Genomic DNA, 19,840 nt, shown 5'->3' with positions numbered 1-19,840 from the left:
ACAAATTAAAAAGATAGAAATTGATTTTGTTTTCATTTATATCTATATTAAAATATAATCGAAAAAAAAAAGAATTAAGAATTTTCCTTTACTATTTGTCAAAAAAATATTCTACAGAAGAAGTATCATTAATTTTTTTTTTTTTCCCCTAAAGAACATATTATGAAAGGCATTTTACCTTATATATATTATACTATATTTTTAAGATAAACTGAACTATATATATTCACTCATTTCATATATGTATTTTATTTTCATAAATTTGTTTAAAATTTTTTATTTCTTTTTTAATTATGTTTTGTTTTATGAGATGTATTAAGTTTAAAAATCACCTAATTTCCTAATTAAATAAATACATTTTTAATTAACAATTTGTTGTGTGAAAGAAATAGTTTTTTTCTACTTATTTTATTTACTTTTTTTTTAGAAATTTTAAAAGCAATACAATATTATTTTAAAATATATAATAAATTAATGAATAATCTAAATATAAATAGAAAATATTTTGCAAAATTTTTTTCTCATAATTTGAATAAAATATACATTCTGTTACTTTTAGAAGGATAATACTTTATATATTTTTGTCTTTTACTATTATAACAATAACATATATATATATATATTATATCCTTAAAAATATGAATGTATACATTTTTTTATCCTATCTCTCACTTTTCTCTATCGTTTAGATGATGTCTAAGTGTTTAAGTTTACTTATGAGTTATATGTGTACCTTATATGATTCATTTTTTATTTTTGGAAAATATCTTTTACATTTAACATTAAATAGAATTTTATGAAAAAGAAGAAAGGATATTAAGTATTTAAAAGTATTTTTTTTTTTTTTTTGTTGAATAAATAAAAAACTATTTTTTTGTATAAATTATCTAAAAATTTCAAACTAGTCTTAGTTTCTTTCAGTTTCTTTTTCTTTAATGAATTTTTTAATTTTATTAAAAAGCATGACTTTTTTATAATTAATTCATTTTTGATAACTTAAAAAAAAGTAAAGTTTCAGTAAATATTTGACATTATTAATAAAGTAGTTTTAGAAAAAAAAAGAAATTTAAAAAAAAAAATTTTATTTCAATTTGATACAATATAGCTTGTATAATTTTTTTAAATTTTATATTAATTACTATGAGAAAAATGCTTTTCCGCAATTAATATATGAAACTAAAAAATATTATATATATAATTATTATTTTTATATATTCAATTTTTAAAATACCTAAATACATTAAAAAAAGAAATTTTATTTTTTGTAAGAATTTAATTACATTATAAAATTAATACTTCAAAAATAATTTTCTTTTTTTTTTTTTTTTTTATAAAAGAATAAATTTGAAAACTATAATTATATAATAATTTTATTTTTTTTTAGTTAATAAAATTTATATTATTTTTTAAAGTATATTTAAATATACACCTTTTCCCTTTTTTTTTTTTTTTTGTTTCAATTTATTTTTAATAATTAAATAGAATACATATAAATTCTTTTTTTTTAAAATAAGAAATTATGAACATAAATGTATTAAAAGATATTAATAATTTTAATAAAAACAAATAATGAATAACTATATTCAGATGAAAGAAACTAATTGTAAAAGAAATGAAGCAATTGATGTAGAATGCAGAAGAGAAGAGTTAATAAATATAAAAAAAAATTTTTTGAATGAAGAAGAAGACGATTATATAAAAGATAGCAAAAGATATTTATATGATGAATTATCATACATAAATAGAATAAATACATTTAAGATATGGTTAAAAAAACCTGTACATTTGTGTTCTATTATTTTAGCTAGAAATGGATATATATGTGAAAATGAATACACTATAAAATGTGAAATGTGTAATTGCAAATACATTTATGAAAAAGATAAATATTCTATGTATACAAAAATTAATGATTTATGTTTATTGCACTTTGACAACTGCCCTTGGAAAAATAATCTTATGAGTTTATCAATTTTTCGGCTTGATGAGAAATCATTAAAAAGGGAAGAATTAATTAAAGAATATGAAATTAATGTTTCAATGTTAAAAAATGCTTTATACGAAATACCATTAATAAATATTAAAAAAACAATTAAAGATTTAATTATCATCATAAAAAAGCATATGGAAAATAATTTTTCCAAAAAAAAATATACAATTTTTAATTGGTATATTAACTTTTTTAAAAATCAGTTCACTCAAATTTTTTTAAATAACAAGAGTGTTATAGAAAAAGGTATAGAAAAAATTAAAGAAAATTATAAAGATTATGAAAAATATATTGTTGATTTGAATTATATAAATGATTTAAATTTTGATATATCAGATGAAACAAATTATGTTAATATCTTATGTGATGAAACATCATTATTAAAAGATGAAAAAGAAGACATCAATATGTATTTTAAAATTGTTGATAAAATGAAGAATTATGAATATGAAAATATTAATATTTATAAAATAATTTCTCTATGTGGTTGGTCATATAAAGGAGATTCGGTGGATAATAATAATAATTTTACTCAAGTTCTATATTGTAAATATTGTTACAGAGAAATTAAGATTTGTAATTATTCCACCTTTTCAATAAGAGACAATAAACTTCTTTTATTTAAAGAATTAAATTTACTAGAAACAAAAGATCTGATGGATGATTTAATTAGTAAAAAAAAAAAATTAGAAAAAGTAAGAAATTCAAATAGTTGTGTTGGTAGTGATACGATAAATATACTTGAACAACTATCTACCCTTTTAAATAAAACAAAAAATAATAATAAAAATAACAGTTATAATAATAATAATATTAGTAATATCCGTCATGAAGATAATAATTATTACAATAGTAATAATAATGATAGTAATGGTAATAATAATAATAAAAATAATAATAATAACAGTTATAATAATAGTAATAATAATATTAGTAATATCCGTCATGAAGATAATAATCATTACAATGGCAATAATAATGATAGTAATGATAATAATAATAAAGGGAACTCTTACGAAGAAACAAAAAATGAAACAGAAAAGAAAAAGTTAAATAATAATATAATAAATGAAGATGATTATTCTTTTAAATGGAAGAAAAAAGACTTAATTCTAACAAAAAGAAGTAATGATATTTTTAAAGATAAAAATAATAATACTTTATTTTTTAAAAATAATAAAAAATACTTTTTCACAAATAGAAATGAAGACTTATTTTCAAAAAAAAATTCAGATAATAAAGAAAGTTCTTTAAAAAATTCCATAAGTAAAATTTATATAGAGATAAGTGAATATTTAAAAAATGAAGATTTTTTTATTAAAACATTATATGATTATTATGTTTTAACAGATTCCCAATTTTTTTATTCCAATGAAAGTGGCAATGACAAAAAAAAAAATAGAAGTTTTTATAATATTAGGTTATTTGACATAATTGAAAATCATAGGGCATATTGCCCATACATGACAGAAGACTTATATTCTTTTTCTAAAATAACAAAACTTTTTTTTGAGTTACTTATATCTGAATTTCAAAGGAAATATGTATTCAAATAAAAAAAATAAAAAAAAACAAAATAAAATAATAAAATAAAATATAGGCAATATATGAAGAAATTTATAAAGCAAAATCATAATATACTTGTCAAAAAATTTTATTAATAAAATTTTTTTTTTTTTAATTCAATGAATTTAACATTTAAATTTGTTTTAAAAATTTTATATATTTTCAAATTTAGACTATCCTAACTTGTTTATTTTTTATAGTTATATGATTATATTAAATTCGTTTAAATATCTTAATAAAATAATACATCAAGAAAAAATATTTTTAAATATATTAACTATTAAAATATAACGAAAAAAATGTTTTAAATAACTAATTACTAAGAAACTATTATGAAATGCTATTTCAATTATAAAATATTTATAAATTTCATTTGTAAAAAACTTTTGACTGAGTAAAAAAAAAAGTACACATATAAATAAGTAAATTATTAATATTATTAAGTAGAATTAAGAAAATATACATTTTTTAATTTTTTTTTTTTTAAATCTATAAAAAAAATATACATCATAAATTAACAATTATTTACTTTATTCAACCTTTTTCCATTTTTTTTTTTTTTTAATAATATATGGAAAAAATATTGAATAAGTATTTCTTAAAAAAAGGATAAATGTGTATTATAATCATTCAAAATAGTATCTAAAGAATTCAGTACTGGAAAAATAAAATATTCATGATAGGTAATTTTAGAAACTGCATATTGGTAATTATAAAAAGATAAGGTAATCTTTACATTTTTGTATTTAAAAGCTTCTTTTGTCAAGCTTATATAAATAAATATATTTCAATTATTTTATAAATAATTAAAATATATATATTAAATATAAAATTACAAAATTTTACAAATAAGAGTTCTTAACCTTCACATAATATCATAAAAAAAAAATATATATGTGATATATTTAAATATATATAAAAATACATATATATATATTTTAACAATATCTTAATCCATTTTTATAAAAGTTAACATTTTAACAAAACTTATATTAAAATAATGAGAAAAAAAAATAAAAGGATATTCTTTTTTACTATTTTTTATTTATATCTCTGTTTAATTTTTTTTTTTTTTTTTTTTTATGCACATGCATAATTGAAGAAAAAAAAAAAAAAAAGAAAAAAAACATTTATAATGTTAAAAAAAAATTTTTTTTAAAATGTTTTATAAGTAATATTTATATAAGGATATTCACAATTAAATAGATATAATCAATAAATAATTCACTATTTAAGTTTTTTTTTTTCTATTATTTATTTGTATTTTAAGTTTTTTTTTTTTTTAAACAAAAGGTTTAAAAATAAAAGAGGATATAATATATATGCATAAAAATATTTTATAAAAGCCATATTAAAGTATAAATCATTTTAATATAATATTTAAATAACCGCTGTTTTTATTAAATACAAATAATAAAATATATGTAATTTTTTTTTTTTTTTTAATTATTATTTAATAAATTAAATACATTAGAAGTATATTTACAAATACAATTACAATCAATCAAAAAGAGAATAATACAAAAAATAATTTGAGTTGATTAAAAAGATACTTAAAAAATTATAAAATCAAATAATATAGAGAAAAGGAAAAGCAGAAAAATTAAATCATTTGTTTAATTATTTCAAGATGGAAAGAAAAAAATTTGAAGGAAGAAAAAAAGATGGAAAAGCTAGAGCACGCAAAACAGGATTTTCAAAATTTTCTTATCAACCAAATAGAGGTGTGTGAAAAAAAAATTAAAAAATTTTTAAAAAAGCCTTATAAAAAAATAATTGAATTCATATATATGAAATTACGTGATGAGGATTTATGTAAAAATAAAAAAAAAAAAAAAAATAATAATAAAAGTAAAAAAAAAATATATATATAAATAGTAAATAAATAAATCATTTTGTAAGTATGAAATGGGAAAGCAATTTAGAAATCATAAAATTATAATATATGACCACTCCATTTTCTCTTTTTGTTTCTGTTTTTATTGATTTCCATTTTTGTTCATATAAGTATGAAATAATTACTAAAGTTTAATATTTAAAAATAATTCATTGAAAATACACGAAATATATAAACAGAATGAAATATTTTTATTTTGGATATTTATATTAATATAGAATATTATTTCCCGATAAATTGCTGATAATTTTTTTTCTTTTATTATTTGCTTTTGTTTCATATATATATATATATATATATATATATATATATGTATATATATGTATAAATTATCTTTAGTTTATTATACATAATACAACATGTAAGAAGTTATTGAAATTAAAAGTGCTAAATATTATTTTATTATGAAAATGCTTCATAATTTATTATCAAATAAGTTGCAAGTGTTGCTTTTATAAATTTTTCCTATACAAATGCTTATCTATTATATAAATTAAAAAAAGTGCATAAGTGATTGATTGATATATTTCTATGTAATAATAAGATATATCAAATGAGATTAAGCAAAAAAGTTTATTTAATCAAATTTCATCAAGTATTACTTTAATTTTTTTTGTAAATATTTATTTGTCTACATCATTGTTTTATTACGCATAAAGAGAATTATTTTTATTTATTCATATTGGGAAATTTTTAAAAATTATTAAATGGGTATAGTATTCATAGATAGAAAAAAAGAAAAAGAAAAAAAAAAGCAATTTTTCGGTATATATATATTCAGAAATATGGGATTAAGATTTTCAATTTAGTTATACATTTTTATAATAAAGAAAAATTGGCATAATACCTCCAAAATCAGAAAAATTATATATTTAAGATAGCTAATAGACAAATATATTATAATTTTTGTATTATTGTGATAAAGAATACTGAGTATTTATAAAGTGATATAATATAAAATTTTTATTTATTATAAATTTATACACTTAGTACATCAGATTTTGTGAAAAAAAAACAAAAGAATAAAATCATATAAGTGTTATACAATTATTTTTATATTATTAACTTCATTTTATTTTATTGAAATATAATTGTAAATAAAACAAAAAAAAAAAAAAAAAAAAAATTAATAACTATAAAATATCATGAAAAAAAAGTAGAAATTTAAATGAGAACAGTTGTATGATTATACTTTTTCATCTTTTTTTTCTTAAATAGATGGCTTTTTTTATTTTTTTATTTTTTTTTTCTTTGCTTTTTTTTTTTTTATGATTAAATTTCAAAAAATAAATTTTATTTATAGGCAAATTATTTAAATATTCACCATATAATAAAAAAATAGATGTTAGGAAACATATTTTTAAACAATATGGACGTAGTAATTTATCTATGATGAATAGAAAATATTTTAATAGAGGAAATGCTTTTTTTTCAAGAAATAAAAGAAAATTAGGGAATAAATTTGAAGATAGAATATATGGAAATTCTAATGAGCATGACTTTTATCTAAGAAAATCAAAAAATAATAATTTTAGAAGAAGAAGAAACTCATTTAGAAGTAATAAAAGAAGAAATTTTTTTTATAAGAGAAACCAAAATCTACACGATAAAATAGGAAAATTAACTTCAAAGGATTTGGTATATTTCATAAAAGTTTTACTTATATCTTTATAAATTATAATAAAATGAAATAAGACATAAAATGAAAAGACAATTTACTTTTTTGTATTGTTTTTATAAAATAGTTCAAAATTAGATGTAGATTATTTATTTAGCAATCATAATATTTATTGATATTGCAATTCCTTTTTTTATATATTTGTTTTTGTTTTGTTTTATTTTATTATATATTTTTTTTTTCTTTTTTTTTTGTTTAATTAATTTTTAATAATAGGATGATGAATTGGACAAATATATGGGATCCAGTAATGTAAAAACCAGATTAGATAATGATTTAGATTCATACTTCAAAAATAATGCATTAACACAAGTAGATGCTAACAAAGGATTTAATAAAGTACCTGAGTAAACTTATTACATATATGAAAATTTTTATTATGAAAATATATATGGAATATAATTTTTAACAAGTAAAATTTACAATTTTAAATAAATGTAATTTCACATTTATTTGCAAATTCTTTTTTTTCCTTTCCATTTTTTTTTTTTTTAAATAGAAACATAAAGTATATATAATTTCATTTTCCATTTATTGTGTATTTTTAATTTTATATATTATTTTATATTCCTTTTTTTTTATTTTTAATTAATTTTTGGATGTTAATTATTTTTGGCAAAAGGATACATAAATAATTACTATAATTGTTCAAGTGATACACGTATATATATATATACAATTAAATAAAATAAAATGTTTTTATTTTATTTTAACTACATGCAAATAGGCATCAGTAAAAACAAAAAAGTACATCTTTTTATAATCTTTTATAATTCATTATATGAATTTTTTTTTTTTTAATATAAATTTTAGCCTCTTTTTTTTTATAAATATTAAGAATTTTAAAAATATCCATATAAATAGAATATAAATAATTTTCAGTAGGTATTTATTTTATATAAAATAAATTTTGAACATGTTTTAATTATAAAAATAAAAGTTTTTATTATTTAAAAAGAGTTCAACATGTTTAAAACTTAAAAAAACATAAATATATATGAAATCTTATATCCTTTAAAAACATCATGAAAAAGTTTTTTTAAAAGGAAATTAAAATATTTAAAATATATAAAGGTTACATCTATCAGAAAAAAGAAAAAAAAAAAGCAAAATAGGTGAAAATATTAATCAATTGAAAACAAAAAAAAAAAAAATAAATAAATTCAAAGTATATATATATATATATAAACAAATTCTACATTAATTCGGCACCTTAAGCTATAAATAGAAAAGAATAACTAAAATATTTAATTTTTTTTTGTAAGTATTATATATGATTTTTCAACAAATGAATTACAATGTTTTTTTTTTTTTTTTTTATATTTTCTTATGCAATTTTGTTAATATCATTCATCTATTTTGCATATACATATATATAAAATACATTACATTTTATTTTAATATGCTCTTCTATGGTATTATTTAATCATATAATTCTCTTTCCTTTTTTAAACATTTTGTTTTAAATATAAATAAACAAAATACATTATATTATCATTATTTACATTTATTAATATTTTTTTTTTTTAATTATTTCTATTAAAGCAAAATATATATAAATAAAAGGAGTTAAAATTATCTTAAATGATATCCACTATTATGATGTCTTTTTGATAAGTAAGTTCTTATAGTTAAAGGTGATGGGAACGGATTTTTTGAAATATGTTCCCTTTTATCTTTTGGTTTCCATTTATTCTGATATTTTCTTGTTGGTGGATCCATTATTTTTCGGAAAGAAAATTCTGATGAGTTCATAATACTTATAGCTTTATGTGGGTCATAATTTGCATAATGTAACAATTTATATGCATATTCAGGTGAAAAAGGGACCCATTCATCAATATTTGATTTCCAGCTTTTTGCACACTCTTGTACATATGCAGATAATTCTATTTCATTTTTAACACATTTATGATATCCTCTGTTTTTTAAGCATCTTTCTCTTACTCTTTCTAACATTAAAGGAGAATAAACTAAAGTAGCTTCACCAACTCTACAATGACATGGTAAACCTGAACACGATAAGCAAACTTGATCATTAGATTCGTCATTTGTATCATAATTCTTGTACATTAATTCGGAACGACATAAAAAAAAAGTTGGTAATCTTGGTACTTGGTAATTATCCCCGACATTTATTCTGCTACTTTCTTTTGAACCTTCTTCTGTTACTCTTTTCTTTCTTTTTTTTTGTTCTAAAAATTTAAAAAAAAAAATATAATAAATAAATAAAAAAAAGAAAAATGAATATATATATAAGGATATATATTGTATTTAGTAAAAATATATTTAAAAAGTTTAATTCAAAATATATATTGATACTCAAAAATAAAATTTTAAGAAATATGTATAAATGTATCAAAAAATACCTGGTTCCTCTTGGTGTTCATATTTTTCATTAAAACGAGTAGGATAATTGTTAGAAGAATTATTATAATTATTAAAATTATTATTATCGTTACTATTAGTAGTTGTAGTTCTATTATTTTGGTTATTAGGATTGGCTCCCGAAGAATTCTTCAATTTTTGCACAGTTGTAACCTCTGAATTCTCATTTACTATATTAACCTTTTTTTCATTGCTTTGTGAAATAGATGAATTTATTTTTGTAGAATTTCCATTTTTCATATTATTTTTATTTATATTTTTGGATGCGTTAACAATAGCGCTTATTTTATTACTAGGTTTTTTATTCTTTTTATTTCTATTATTTTTAGATTTTATATTACTTTTACTGTTTGCAATTTTGTCATTTATTTTAATAGTAGGAGACTTACTACTATTGTTAGTATCATTATTATTATCATTATTATCATTTTTATTATCAATATTGTTATTATTATTATTATGACTATTATAAGTATTATCATTATTATTGTTACTATTATTCTTATTATTACTACTACTATAATTATTACTATCTATATTATTACTCTTACTATTATAATTATTATAATCATTATTATTATTACATTTATTATTATCATTATTATTACTATTATTATTATTACCATTAATATCATTATCATTATTACTGTAATAATTATTATCCTCACGATGGGTGTTGCTACTATTATTATTGTTGTTACTAATTATATTACTATTATTATTATCATGAAAAGCATTATTACTGTTATTATTATTGCCATGAAGAATATTACTACTGTTATTATTATTATTAATATTGTCGTAATTATTATTATTATCATGAAGTATATTACTACTTTTATTATCGTTATTAGTATTTATGTTATTACCGTTATTATAATTATTATCATTATTCATATAATTAATATTATAATTATTACCATTATTATTATAATTATTATCATTATTATTATGATTTATATTGTTCTCACTATTATTATTAATATTGTTACTGTTATTATTACCACTATTATTATGTTCATATTCTATATTTGTTTCATCGGTATATTTTCTTTTTCTTCGATTGTATGTTGTATTATTTGGTAATGAATTATCATATGAAGTTTTTTTAATCATTTTATTTGAATTTGCTCTTTTATCATTTGAATTATTTCCTTTATTTAAGTTTCTTAATATTCTACCTCCTTTATTAGAGTTTTTATAATGTGAATACGTATTTATGTCTTGAAACTTCTTTTCTTCCTCTAAATTTTCCACATCATATTTAATAGATTCTTTTTCAATATCGCTTTCATATTTATTACTCTCAATATCCAGATTATTATTATCAATTCCTTCTTCATTTTCATTTATGTCTTTTTCACTTTTTTTATCATTTCCTTTTTTTCTTATACTATCTTTTTCATTAACATATTCACTAATTTCATTTTCATGAGTTTTTATTTTTTTTATTTTTTCTTTATCAATTTCTTGTTTTTTATTATTTTCTTTTTTTTCTTCATTTTTTACTTTATTTTCATACTGTTTATTTTTTTCTTCTTCTTTTTTCATTATTTTATGTGCATCATCGTTTGACTTTTTTTCTTTTCTTTTTTCTACTTTTTCTAATTCTTCAAGTTCTTTTATTTGTTCTATTTCTTCTTTTTCTTCGTTATCACTTTTATTTTTTTCTATTTCCATGTTATTAAACTCATTAATAACATTTTTTTTCTTTTTTTCATTTTCTTCAATTATTTCTCTTTTTTTATTGCTCATTTTGTATTCTTTTTTTTTTTCTTCTTCGTTCGACCCTTTATTTTTTTTAACTTCTTTATCACGCTCTTTATTTAAAAACTTTTCGTTGTCATTAAATGATATATCACTAAAATATTCAACTTTTTTATCTTTTTTTTTATTTTTTTTTGATATATCTTCTTTCTCTTTGTTGCTCACAACTTTACCTTCACTATCTTTCTTTTCTTTTTTTTTTTGTTCCTTTTTTAGTAATTCTTTAATTTGTTGAACACTATTTTGTTTATTATTTAATTCTTTTAGTTTTACTAAAACACCAAAATCATCAGAATTATTTACATCATCTTTAAAATTAGCAAAATTACTAAGACTTTTGCTACTTTCCACTTTATCAATATTTGTGTTTTTGTTGATTTTAAAATTTTCTTTTCTAGTATCAATATATTCTCTTTTTGAACTAATTGATCTAGTTATTACATAATCTTTTGATTTTTTTGATTCACCTGAAATATAAAAAACCATTATATATATTTTTTAAGTAAAAAAGAGAAAAAAAGTAAAGAAAATAAAAAAAAAAAAATAAAGAAAGAAATGGAAAAATTAAAAGAAAAAAAGGAAAAAAAAAAAAAAAAAAAAAAAAAAAAAAAAAAAAAAAAAAAAAAAAAAAAAAAAAAAAAAAAAAAAAAAAAAAAAAAAGAAAAAAAAAGAGAAAAAAAAAGGAAATATAATTAAAATTTCGACGAAACTCTTATATCCATATTATATTATTTCTTATTTGTTATATCAAATAAATGTAGTATCTCATAGATAAAAAAAGAAAAAAAAAATTAAGTATATAGAAAATAAAATCAAATAAATATCTTAATGGAAAGCTGTCTAAATTAATAAAATTTTTTTCTATTATAATAAAAAAAATTAAAGAAAAAAAAATTAAATTTAGAATGCGTTGCACTTATAATTAGAGTGATAAATTTTAAACAAAAAAAAATATATATATGCATTTATATAAAAGTACATTATAATAGTTTATTTTTAAATTTTAAGAGTATTAAATAGAATAAAAGAAAAAATATATATATTAAAAAAATCTGGAATAACAAAATATAAAAATCATTAAATCAATTTATTTAAATGTACAAGATAACTAAAAATATATATATTTTTTTTTTAACATTATATACTATTCTTTTTTTTGAGCTCTTCTCATTTTTTTACATGCTTTTTATAGAGGATATTTATGTAAAAAATTATATACATGAAAATTTTTCTTTTAAATAAAAAAAATTATGAAAAAATTTACAAATTTTTAAAATCATATTAAAATAAGTAAAAATAATTTAAAATGAATATTTCATGTTACATAATTTATAAATATATAAATTTAATTGTTTGTAGAAAAAATAAAAATAAATAAAATTAATAAACATGAATAATAGTAACTACAAATAATAATGAATAATAGCAATTATAAGTACTTTTATGTAAGAATTAAAGCATATAAATAATGAAAAATAACAATTGCAATTAAAATGAAATAAAAAATATTTTTATATTTCTAGAAGTATCGAAAAAAACTAATTATGTAAAAGTAACAAATAATACATTAAAAAAAAATAGGATAAAATAAAAATTAAAAAAATAAGATAAAATTAAAAATAATGTATAAAAATAAATTTAAAAGTAAATGTAAATATTGCCATAAGTAACAACAAAAATTAAAATTAGATATCCTAATATTTTCATTATATATATAAAGTGCTTTAATTTTTACATTTTTTATGTATCATATTTATAAATATGAAATTTACAAAAGTAACCATTTTTTTTTTTTTCTTTTTAAAAATGCTAATTCTAGTATTATAGATTTGTACATATTATTAATATAACAAAAAAATTACATATAATAAGTTTACGTTAAATTTAAGTAAAATTAAATATGAATTGCATATATCTATAAAATATTAATGAAAATAATTTTTATATTAATAATTGTCTTACTTGTTTTATTATTTTTCATGCATTTTGAAGGCTTAGTAACATATTCATTATTACATGATAGTTCTAGATTTAATAAATTCTTAACATTAAAATTATTTTTAATGAATTCATTGGAACAATAATTCTCAGCATCATTGAAAGATTTGAAATTATTTTTCATATTGTATTTGTTCATTACAATACAACTTTTTTTTTGTTTTATATTTTCTTCTATATTGAATTGATATGGTAAATTTAAGTTCTTATTAAACATTTTAGCTTCACTTTCATTTTTCTTTTTATTTATATTAATAATTATTTTTTCCTTAAAACTATTTTTATTATTCACATTATGATTTACAATTTTGTTCTTAACTATTTTACTCTTTCTATTCTTGTTTTTATTACTTATATTTTTATTAATCTTTTTTTCGTTACTTCTTTTTATTTTTTTTACAACCATTACTTTTCGATTAGTATCCCCGCTCATTTTAAAATTTTTTTTTTCTTTTTAATAAATATAAAAATTAAAGTATCTTTTTAAATTTTAAAAGAAAATACAACTTTTTTGACGTAAAAATAATACTATTCTAATTTTTTTAATGAAAAGACAATAAAATAGCTATTTAGAAACTCTACTATTTAGCATATTTATTTTAAATAATAAAGAAAAAATATAATATATAAAAAAAATATATACAAATATATATATATTTATATATTTAAAAATAAATAAAAAGAACATAAATATAAAAGAAATAAATATGAATTATAGTAATTATATAGATAAAAACATTAAATATGGAAATAATTAAAAAAAAAAGTTTATAACTTTTATCTTAATTTTTATTTGGTTCTATTTTATTTTATTTTTATTTTAATTTACTTTTTTTTTTTTTTTTTTTGATTTTTTCTATCTTTTTTCAATAACACATTAATTTTTTATTCTACATACATATCATATTTTTTTTGTTTGTTTTTTTATTTCTACAGCAATTATAATAAACCCATACTTCATTAATAAATCATAAATAAGCTATTTGCATTTAGACTTTTCAAGAAAAAAAAAATTTATACATATTTCACATGCATATATATATATATATGTATATATATATATATATATATATATATATATATATATATATATGTGATACAAATAATATAGAAATTTGAAAATAATGAATTATTGTATTTAAAATTAAAAAAAAAAGAAAAAATTCCTTTATTAATTATTTTTTTTTTTTAATTGTTCCCTAACTTTTTTTTTAATGTTATTGAGTGGAAAAGCTCTAGATACTTCTTATTTCATTTAATGTTCTAAGAGTAGATTTTATAGATAAATAATAGATTAATTTTTTATAAGAAATATTGTAAAAAAAATATTTTTCGACTATGCTTATAAAACAAAGTACATATAAAGAAATTCTTAATAATAATAATTAAAAAAGGAGAAAAAAAAAAAAAAAAAGAAAACGTAAATATAAACCAAATATTAGGATTTTTTATTATTTTTATATTTATTATATATTTCTAATTACTATATTTAGCTAAAAGTTTGAAACTTTTTTTTCTTGTTTAATGTGTAAGACAATTTTTTTTATATATTTTTAGTATCTAAATATTGTTGAAATGCATAATACATATATTATTATTTTATGTGAATTATTAAATTATTTGGTATATTTAAAATAAATCAGACAATGTGTTAAAGAAAAATTAATTTAAAAGTTAAAAATATTAGGATAACTCAACTATGAAAAAGAAGAATAAATAAAAATGATGCAAAAAATAATACTTAAAAATTAATAGTATTATTATAAATACTTTATATTAAAATGGAACTAAAAATTTATTTTTAAATAAAAAAATAATATATATATTTACTTTTAAATATATGAAAAAAGCTAATTTTTTTTCTCTCTACATCTTAACTTTTTTATAAAAAATATTATTTTGAATTTTAAACGAAAATTAAAAATTAAAAAAAAAGAATAATTATCAATCTCATTTCATATCAATAATCCTCTTTCCGGTTTTAATTATACAAAGTAGTAAAAATATTTATATATTTTTTTCGCTTACTTACCTATTTATTAGTACTATTTAGAACAATTTTTATAAATTTATATAACAAAATTATAAATCATTATGTAGAAAAAGCAAAATTTTTTTTAATATTTCACCTTCTATTAACAAATGTACAGATATGCTTATAAAATTTTGTATTGAAAAACAAAAGGAAAATGTGGAAAAAAAAAAAAATTAAAATAAGATTAAATATTGAAGAAAACTTTATTTTATAGTTTTATATATAATTGAGTATCACTTTTAGTAATAAAAATAAATAAAATTTTTACTCTTATTCATTTTAGTATTAATAAAGGTATTATAACATTCATAAACTTGTATATGCATGTATGGATTTTTTTGATACTTTTTTTTATTTAATAACTAATAATTATAGAAAGAAAAATAATAGAGTATTTTTTCATATATATAGAATACTTATGTTCTCAAAATTATATATGCAAAATAATAAAGTAAATTTTTTATAAACTAAAAAAAAAAAAGTTTTTTTATAATAAAAAAAAATTGTCTAATATATTTTTTTTTTTTCTTCATTATTTTTTTATTGTATATTCATTACTTGTATTATATATATTAAGAAGATTCAATAATAAATTTTTCACAATAAAAAAAATATTAAAATATATATATTTTTTAGAATGAATATAATTAGCTAACTAAATAAAAATAGCTATACTTTAAAATATATATATATATGATCTCTTTGAATGTTTTTTTAATGGATTTAGATATAGTGTCTATTAAAGATTATCTAATTTTATTTCAAATTTTTTTTATAATACACTGTATATATAAGAATGTTTTAATTTAATAAACTTTAAGATAAAATAATGTTATGAAAAATGTATTAATGAAAAAATATTATATGAAAAAAAAAAAAAAAAAATTAGTATGATATATAACAATGCATATTCATTTGCTATAATTATAATTTTCTTTCTGTTTTTTTTTTAAATATATATAAATTCGTCTTCATCATCATTTATATTATAATCATCAGTGGCTATTTTAAAATTCTGTTTATCATACATATTATCTTCTTTTGTATCTAAAAATAGTTTGTTTTTTAAAGAAGAATTAATTAAAATTGTTTCTATTTTAATTAGTTTTGATCTAATATAATCAATTAGTGAATTAAATACAATTTTGGAATAAGAAAATGTTTGTTTTAACATAAATAGTTTCAATGGTAATGTTGTATGATAAATATTACACCAAATATTATAAATAAAAGGATTCCAAATAATTTCACTACTCAACAAATATAAAAAACACTGATAAAAAGAATCGTTGAGAATATATAAAGATGATAATAAAGAAATCATAGTAAATAAATTTATACAGTAAGTTTGGTCTAATACTTTATTAACCAGAAGTGTTATAAAATTACAATTTTTATAAATGTAATCAAAAGTAATATTAAACTTTTTAAAATAAATATTTTTTAATATTTCCTTATTATTTCTTCTAATCTCATTTAATGCATTAATAGAAATTAAAAATTTTTTATCATTTATTTCACTGGGTTTCAACATAATTGTACCTTCTGGTAAATCTAAATAAACAAAGCATTTTAAAGGATTACTTTTTTTATTTATATAAAAATTCCATTTCATAACATAATTATTATTTTTCATTTCTTTTTTTTTTTTCTCATAATTTTTTTTCATAGATAAAATCTCATTAGTTAATTTTATTAATTGTTGATTTATATATTTTTCAATTTTAATTAAGTTTATATCATTGGAATTATTACTTTTATTGTTATTATCCATATCATTTATACTATTATTATTATTATTATTACTAATAATAATTCTATTTATCTCATTTTCATTTTGAAAATTCCTAATATTTTTATGTATTAAATCATGATCTAAATCAAATATGTAACATTTAATAAATTTTCTGACTTTGCTAAAAGGAAAAATTAATTCTTTTAATGCCTCACTTTGAAAATTAATGTTATATAATATATTGTTGTTATTTTCTTTATAATTAAAACTAAAAACGTTTATCAAATTTTTTTCAAAATCACTCTTATTTTTATAAAAATATTTTTTTTTCTTTTTTAAGAAGAATAGTTTATATGCAACATCGTTTTTTCTTTTAGTATACACATTTTTTCCATTGTCAATTTTTAATTGTGCTCTATAATATAAGGAACTCTTTGTTGCCTTTATTTTACAAAATAATAAAAAATAAAAAAATAAAACCAACAGAATAATGCTATTATTAGAATTTAAAATCATAGCAATTACATATTTTAATATTTTTTTTTTTTTTTTTTTCCCTAAATTGTTTCATTATAAATAAGTTTAAAATTTTTGCGAATCATAACTGAATCATATTACCTAAAATTTAAGATAAAATAAATATATAATTTTTTTTTTTTTTTAAAGGGAATATTTATTGTGTATTTCATAAAATATAAATTGAGACTAAAAATTATTTTTAATAAAACACATGCCTATTTTTACAGTAATGAAATTGTAATTATATTGAGTGATCAAAAGGGAGAAAACAAAAGAAACAAAAAAATACACTTTATATTACATGTTTGGTATTAATACTTTTATTAAAACATTTTAATATAAAATAGGAAAAAAAAAAAAAATGTTTTTTAGATATTTTTATTAAAATTTTAAACAATTTTATTTCATTTCAATTTTTTTAATTATTTTAGGATCTTTAAAATATTTTTTTTTAATTTTTAAATACAAACATTTTAAATTTTTATAGGTATGCATTATGTAAATACATATGCAATCACATATATTTTTAAACGGAGAAAAATATAGCCTCAATTTTATGTATTTAATTTTTATTTAAAAATACATAGGAAAAAAAAAAAAAAAAAAAAAAATTGTAAGATAAAAATATAGATTAAAAAAATCACGAAAATAAATATAAATATTTTCTTAAAATAAAACAATGTAATTTTTTAATGAAAAAAAATAAGTAAAAAAAAATATAAATAAAAAAAAAATAAAAGATATTTGAAATTATAAACATAAAAATTTAATAAAAAAATAAAAAATGCCAAAAAGTTATAGAAATCATTCAAAAACAGCAAGAAACCCAAAACGTCCTTTCGAAAAAGTAAAAAAAAAATATATATATATTCTTTTATTATATATATATATATATATTTTTAAATTAAATTATGTTTATTTTTTCGTACTGATATATATTTATTTCTCCAGTATGTTTATTATTTTTATTATAGATGTTTATACTCCTATAGTTATTATTTTTATTTTATTTTATTTCTTTACATATATGTTTTGTATATATATTTTATTTAAATAATTTATTAATTTTTTTTATAAAACATTAGGAACGTTTAGATCAGGAATTGAAATTGATTGGTGAATATGGTCTTAAAAATAAAAGAGAAATATGGAGGTTAAAATTTAAAAATATTATTGTATACTTTTTATGGATAATTTTTTATAAATCTTAATATTTTATTTACTTTTTTTTTTTGTTTTTTTTCATTTTACAATTTTTGTGTGAAATTTATGTATTATAATTTTGTTTTTTTTTATGTTAATTTTTTAGAGTGCAATATTTATTAGCTAAAATTCGTTCAGCTGCTAGATATTTATTAACATTGGAAGAGAAAAGTCCAAAGAGGATATTTCAAGGAGAAGCTTTATTAAGAAGAATGGTACGTCAAGGTTTATTAGGAGAAAATGAAGAGAAATTAGATTATGTATTAGGTTTAACTTTGCCTAAATTATTAGAAAGAAGATTACAAACAAAAGTATTTAAATTGGGTCTAGCAAAATCTGTACATCATGCTAGAGTTTTAATTAGACAAAGACATATTAGAGTAGGTAAGCAAATGGTTGACATTCCATCCTTTTTAGTTCGTGTAGATTCAGAAAAGCATATAGATTTTGCTACTACTTCTCCTTTTGGAGGTGCTAGACCAGGAAGAGTTAAAAGAAAATCTTTAAAAAATCAAAAAGAAAAAAATGAAACAGAGGAAAATAACTGAGCGTTTCAACAATTAGAAAAAATTATATAAACACATATGTTCTCTAATTACTGTGTTATATTAGGAAAATATATTTTTTTTTTTTTTTTTTTCAATAACAAAAAATTTAACCAAAAAGTTATGGGAAATAAAATAATAGATTTTAAAAAAAAGCATTTTTTTTTCTTCATTAACATAAACTTTATATTAAATTAAAAAGAATAATTATAATTAAATATATATAATTTTTAATTTTTAAATAATTTATGACAAAATAGAAGTACATTTTTTTTTTTCTTTTTTTTTTTTTTGACATTCAATTAATAACAAAATAAGTGATCAATCTTTATATGGATATTTTATTAGGAAAAAAAAATTCTGAATTATGTATCATACATTTTTATTTATACATACAAATACAGGAACTTAAACTATTATAAATTAAGATTAGCTAATAAAAATATATGATTAAAAAAAGAAAAATAGAATCATTCTTTCCTTAATTTCTTAAAACTCTCATGAAAATTTTACAAATAA

General features: G+C 16.5%; 5 protein-coding genes across 5 annotated transcripts; 3 read left to right on the top strand and 2 right to left on the bottom strand.

Annotated features, from left to right (window-relative positions):
- Nucleotides 1-1,569: 1,569 nt before the first annotated feature.
- Nucleotides 1,570-3,546, top strand: PRELSG_1012200 (zinc finger protein, putative; the record flags this gene model as incomplete). Its single annotated transcript, XM_028677042.1, has 1 exon — nucleotides 1,570-3,546. The coding sequence occupies one exon, from the start codon at nucleotides 1,570-1,572 to the stop codon at nucleotides 3,544-3,546; it is 1,977 nt and encodes a 658-aa protein (XP_028533471.1).
- Nucleotides 3,547-5,186: 1,640 nt separating this feature from the next.
- PRELSG_1012100 (conserved Plasmodium protein, unknown function) lies at nucleotides 5,187-7,482 on the top strand (the record flags this gene model as incomplete). The annotated part of the gene is made up of 3 exons (XM_028677041.1): nucleotides 5,187-5,280; nucleotides 6,757-7,091; nucleotides 7,348-7,482. 3 exons carry the CDS (start codon nucleotides 5,187-5,189, stop codon nucleotides 7,480-7,482), a joined length of 564 nt encoding a protein of 187 aa, XP_028533470.1.
- A 1,224-nt stretch (nucleotides 7,483-8,706) lies between these two features.
- Nucleotides 8,707-11,772, bottom strand: PRELSG_1012000 (conserved Plasmodium protein, unknown function; the record flags this gene model as incomplete). Its single annotated transcript, XM_028677040.1, has 2 exons — nucleotides 8,707-9,326; nucleotides 9,501-11,772. The coding sequence occupies 2 exons, from the start codon at nucleotides 11,770-11,772 to the stop codon at nucleotides 8,707-8,709; spliced, it is 2,892 nt and encodes a 963-aa protein (XP_028533469.1).
- Nucleotides 11,773-16,268: 4,496 nt separating this feature from the next.
- On the bottom strand, nucleotides 16,269-17,570 carry PRELSG_1011900 (conserved Plasmodium protein, unknown function; the record flags this gene model as incomplete). The annotated part of the gene is made up of 1 exon (XM_028677039.1): nucleotides 16,269-17,570. The coding sequence occupies one exon, from the start codon at nucleotides 17,568-17,570 to the stop codon at nucleotides 16,269-16,271; it is 1,302 nt and encodes a 433-aa protein (XP_028533468.1).
- A 787-nt stretch (nucleotides 17,571-18,357) lies between these two features.
- On the top strand, nucleotides 18,358-19,324 carry PRELSG_1011800 (40S ribosomal protein S9, putative; the record flags this gene model as incomplete). The annotated part of the gene is made up of 3 exons (XM_028677038.1): nucleotides 18,358-18,420; nucleotides 18,659-18,726; nucleotides 18,883-19,324. 3 exons carry the CDS (start codon nucleotides 18,358-18,360, stop codon nucleotides 19,322-19,324), a joined length of 573 nt encoding a protein of 190 aa, XP_028533467.1.
- Nucleotides 19,325-19,840: the final 516 nt, after the last annotated feature.

Source organism: Plasmodium relictum, assembly GCF_900005765.1.
Source record: "Plasmodium relictum strain SGS1 genome assembly, chromosome: 10".
NCBI classification, from domain to species: domain Eukaryota; phylum Apicomplexa; class Aconoidasida; order Haemosporida; family Plasmodiidae; genus Plasmodium; species Plasmodium relictum.
This window is presented reverse-complemented; position numbering and strand designations above follow the sequence as displayed.